At 41.3% G+C, this 5,375-nt stretch overlaps 1 protein-coding gene across 1 annotated transcript in view; it reads left to right on the top strand.

The window, feature by feature from the left end:
- Window positions 1-5,375, top strand: part of CCDC176 (coiled-coil domain containing 176) — an 84,947-nt gene that overhangs the window by 14,698 nt on the left and 64,874 nt on the right. Inside the window, exon 3 of the mRNA XM_006865610.1 lies at window positions 1,239-1,304. Within this exon, the coding sequence (XP_006865672.1) occupies window positions 1,239-1,304 (66 nt within the window). The remainder of the gene's footprint in view (window positions 1-1,238; window positions 1,305-5,375) is intronic.

Genomic DNA, 5,375 nt, shown 5'->3' with positions numbered 1-5,375 from the left:
GGCAGTGTTTCATTCTGCTGTGCATAAGGTTGCTCTGGGTCGGTACCGACTCAATGGCACCTAACAACAACAACAGTCCCTGGAGAAAGACATCATGCTTGGTAAAGTGGAGGGCCAATGAAAAAGAAGACCTCCGATGAGATGGATTGACATAGTGGCAGCAACAGTGAACTCAAACTTACAATAAATGTGAGGATGGCACAGGAAGGACATTGTTTCATTCTGTTGAAAATAGAGTCATTCTGAGTGGGAGCTGACTTGACAGTGCCTCACAACAACAATCTTTATGCTCATGCTGTGGGATAAGCACTGGGCAACCTCAGGAGCCCTATACAGGGTCTCTTATGAGTCAGAATCAACTCAATGGCAATGGGTAATCTTTATTGGAGCAGATAGCCAGGTTTTTTCTCCCAGAGAGCTGCTGGTGGGTTTGAACAATCAACCTTCTGATTAGCAGTTGAGCTGCTTAACCACTGTGCCACCAGGGCTCTTTCTTTGAATAATTGTTGTTTTTTGTTGTTAAAGTGCGGTCAGGTTGGTATGTTTGAATAGTAGGTATTATCCTTAAGATTTTTAGGCCAGTTGTACAAATAATTTTCAAATTTTATCAACATTTTGTGGCTTGCAGATTTTTTAATTTATCTGAACTATTGGTGTTTCATTCTGTCTTAATCAACTCAACAGCACCCAAAAACAATAATTAATACTGATCTGCATTTATTAGTATCACTTGTATTTCCTGATTCTCATCTGCCTTTCTTTAAAAGAAGTTGGCCAGGTAATTCAATGATAGCTAAACTTAGCAAACTAGCAATCACAGGCTAAAGGTAGGGGCATAGCTCCTGTTCCCTTTTTTCTTCCATCCACACCTCACTGTGTCTCCAAATCCAGAGAGGCCTAGCCAGGGGGCCATATTGGGACACTCTTCCCCTGGTGCAAATCCAGGGGGGCGCCATATAGGTCATGAAATGATATTCCAAGGTCACACAAATATGAAAGGTGCCTGATTGAGGCAAGCAGACAAGAGAGGGAAGGCGTTTCTGCTGACAAATTACTGCTGTCAACATTTATGCATCTTGATATTGGGGTGGTGCAGTGTAATTTAGAGATTGTCCTCTATACCCTTGCTAGGCCCTTGTCCAACCCTACTGGTTTTAGTACCATGTGAAAAGCAGGCTACGTAATAGAGGTAAGACACTGAGCAGTTTCCTTCCTGACTCTATTTCCATCTTCTACAGATTGAAAAACTGAAACAGCAATTGACTGAAACACAGGAAAAAGCCCAAGAAGAGAAGGAAAAATTGGTGAGTTTATCTAAAAAATAAAAGATTAATTAAACTTTCAGGATCTACTGATAGATTTCAAATTTTTACTTGATCTGAATCATTCAATGTTGTTAAGTGCTATTGAGTCAGTTCCAACTCATAGCAACCCTATATAGGGTTTCTGAAAAGGAGTTGGTTGGTTTGAACCACTGATCTTGTGGTTAGCTGTCCAGTGCTTATCCTACATCCAGGACTCCAGAATAGTCATAGAGATAGATAAATTATATCACTGCCTTAAAATGTTTCCACAATATTTAAAAACACTCAGGTAGATTTAAGGATATCAAATACTCAACAGATCATTCTAGTCTTATACTAATTCTTCTAGATAATTGATATAAAAATGTTTTAAATATTAGCAATTTAAATCTGGAAACATATTAATTAAGCTAACCTCAGGAATGTAAGATTAGAATAATACCAATATTTCTATAAAGTAATTTCGCACATTAACAGACTAAAAGGGGAAAACCATATGATCTTATCAGTGGATGTAGAAAAAATACTAAACTTGAGAAGTCAGAATCAAAACTCCTAACATACCATAAAAGAGCAAGACTTCTGACCAGATAAAGTTGTTATTGTTAAGTGCCAGTGAGTCAGTTGTGACTTAGAGTGACCCTGTATGGGGTTTCCAAGGAGCCGCTGGTGTGGAAAATGTGGAAAAGCAATAGGCGAGGAAACCTAAACTATAGTAAAAGAAGAATAAGGTGGGAGAACTTGATCAATCAAATATCACAGTTAAACTATAGTAATTAAGGTAACTTGTTATTAGTTCAAGGATAGACAAATAGAGTAATAGAATAAAAAAAGTTTGGAAAATACCCAACCTATAAATAAAACTTTATACATGACACGGATGGTGTTATTAAGACAATGGGAAAAGATTGAATGGTACTAGAAAACTGGTTTTCCACATCTTAGTTATCTTGTGTTTCTATAACAAAAGTAATACAAGTGAATGACTTTAACAAACAGAGATTTCTTTTCTCACAGTGTAGGAGGCTAGATGTCCAAATTTAGGGTGCTTGCTCCCAGGAAGGTCCTTTCCTTGTCTCCTTTCAATATCTGTAGGCCCAGTGTTCTTTGGAGGTTTCCGTGTATCTTGGCATCAGTCTTCCCTGGGTCTAGGAGGTTCTCAGTGCAGGGATCCCAGATCCAAAAGATGCGCTCCACTCCTGGCCCCTCACTCTTGGTAGTGGTGAGGTCCCTCTCCTCTCTGCTTGCGTCTCTCTCCTTTTCTTTCTTGTAAGATAAAAGGTGTGACTCAGCAAGGCTGTGTTTGGAATGAGGGTGGTGACTTGAGTAAGGGTAGTGACTCAAGATAGACTCTACACTAATCCTGCCTCAGTAACATGTGTTGATGTTAGGTGCCACTGTGTCGGCTCTGACAATAGGGACCCTGTGTAAACAAAACAAAATACTATCTGATCCTGTGCCATCCTTACATCCTTGTTACTAGGTTTGAGCCCATTGTTGCAGCCGCTTTTGTCTGTCTGAGGGGCTTTCTGTTTTTTTGTTGACCCTCTACTTTACTAAACATAATATCCCTCTTTTTTTTTTTTTTTTTTTTTTTCATTCAACAAATCATACACTTAGTTTCATCTCATGATTACAGTGTCCTCCTTGCAGCAACAGTTATCCTACTTCCTGAGGTTGCCTATTTACATCATATTTCACAAATGAACAATGCAAAAATATTGATGTACATATACAAGACAAAAATATTTATGCATTAAAATGTCTAAAAGGCGTTTTCTGTAAGCCAAGGCACTTTCTGTAAGCGAGCCTCCTGCCTGCAGACATACAACATTACTCAGTCCATGGGCCTGGAGCCTGATGCTGCTCTGTCTCTCCATACCCCTGCTTCTGTCACCATCTCTGCTTTTCTAGGTAGGGATCTCATGCTTCACTCCTACTCTTCCTTCTTCTTCTTTTGTTTTTTTTTTTAGTTTTTATAATGAATTGAGTGGGAGTTTCCATGAGAGAACATCAGATTTACACTCAAAGTTTCATTGCACTGAGGCTGTAAATTTTTTTTATTGTGAATTGTGTGCTAGATGAACATTAGCTTTGCATTCATCCTATCGTATATCATTACATTGCCATGGTTACAATCCCCCTCCATGCATCATCAACCAACCAAAGGGTACATCCCGCAAGCCTGCTCCCCGGTCGTCAGCACACAGCCCCTCTACCTCTCTAGGTCTAGAGTTCGCAGCCGTTCCATATTTCCACATCATCGTCTCTGCCTCCATCTTTGGCGTCACTGTTTCTCTGGGTAGAGTCCCACACTCTGCTCTTCTCCCTTGATGTACATCACTCCTAGACTGCAAAGTCAATCACTCCCCTCCTTTTGCTACAAAACATCTACCTTTACATTTCCAAACGTCACAGTCAGTCCTGGTAGTAACTATTCACTGTTGTACCACATAAGTGCTATCCCCATATCCTTTCATCAGTCCCACCCAGACAGATTGGATACTACTCAATGGAGATTCTACCACTGCATCCTCTGGATCTAGGCTCCCTCTTGAAAGCATGTAAGACAGTCACTTCTTGCCTTTGTAGCCCTCCTCCCCCATTTTGGGTAGCCAATGTCCAAGTTGCCCATCCTTGTCTATCCTGTGTTTTGAGGGGGTGGGAGTGATCCTCACTGTAAAGATTTGTTCTCTCTTTTGAGCTACTGCATCCATAGGTGTAGGTCAAGTTTATAAAATTATATCAGATTACTCTTTTATTCTTCTTCTAGTTGAGCTCTGATCATCCAGTCATTGAAGCCAGGTCAAGTGGGTATTATCTGCAAGTGTGGGTGTTCTTGTGCATATGCCCTCTCTTCTTATCAGCTGGATGCTTCATTCTCCTCTCTAGTCCTCTGTGGCTATGTCACTGACTCTGGGCCCAGGAGTCCCCAGGTCTTGCCAGACTGCTAGCCAACCAAGTCTCCACCCAGGTTCACAGGAGTCTATTGAACGTGGTTGGACTTAGCTCACAGCTTCATTGCTGTTTTTCCCTTACTTCCCTTTATCGCTGACTAACATGGTCACCAGTCAGAGCATGTGTCTGCTCGTGTTTTCCCATTGATTCTTAGTCTTGGAAGGGGGGTTGTCCTGAGGGGACCTGATCGCTTGCCTTGATGTCTCCAGGGTGAGCAACTTGCTTTTTCTTGTAGTAGTCAGTTGGACTGTAGTTATTGTTTTGTATTTTTCCTGTCAGTCTGTTTTTCAAGAAGTATCTTCTGTTCTTCTAGCTACTTCAGACTGGTCTGCCCGTCCCTTCAAGTGGAAATTTCCCACCTCAGAAGATTCTGGATGCAGTTCAGGATTCCACCTATGGTTTTATGTAATTCAGAGGCTCCGTAGGAAGCCTCCTTCACTGGACACATTGTAACCCCATTTTAGGTATTCCAATCAGTTATAGGCAGAAGACAGACTTACAAGCTTTCTATGGTGATATATCTGGCTATTCTTTTCTTTCCCCCTCAAGTGTCTATTTTATAATGGTATGCCAGGGAAACCAAGATTCAAAAGACAGCCAAGCATCTTAACATTATTTGCCCCCTTTTGCCCATTCCAACCATGTCTCAATCCCTGTATTCCAGTGTCCTGTTGTTCCAAGGTTGTGCATACATCATTATTTACCTCTGTCGCATTTAGCCCATGCAAACCTGCCTAATTGTCTCCCATCTACTTTGTTCTTCCATTCCTCTCCCCCTTCTTGTGTATTGCCCTCCTCCCCAGCACCCAGACTATCCTGTTCCTATTCCCTACCCTGTGCTACACCTTCCCCTCCCTCCCCTCACTCCAAGCCCCACATCCCAGTAACCAGCAGAGAATTCCTCCCTCGCCCCCCACTCTTTTAGTATGGATTCTTTTTCTTAGTCTTTTACAGTAGTGGTCCTATGCAGTATTTCTCCTTTTGTGACTCACTAATTCACTCAACATAATGTCCTCAAGGTTCATCCATGTTATATGGTAGCTTACAGCTTCCTTGTTGTTCTTCAAGGTAGCATAACATTCCATTGTGTGCATGTATCACAGTTTGTTTATT

This window comes from Chrysochloris asiatica, unplaced genomic scaffold (assembly GCF_000296735.1).
Source record: "Chrysochloris asiatica unplaced genomic scaffold, ChrAsi1.0 scaffold00079, whole genome shotgun sequence".
NCBI classification, from domain to species: Eukaryota; Metazoa; Chordata; class Mammalia; order Afrosoricida; family Chrysochloridae; genus Chrysochloris; species Chrysochloris asiatica.
This window is presented reverse-complemented; position numbering and strand designations above follow the sequence as displayed.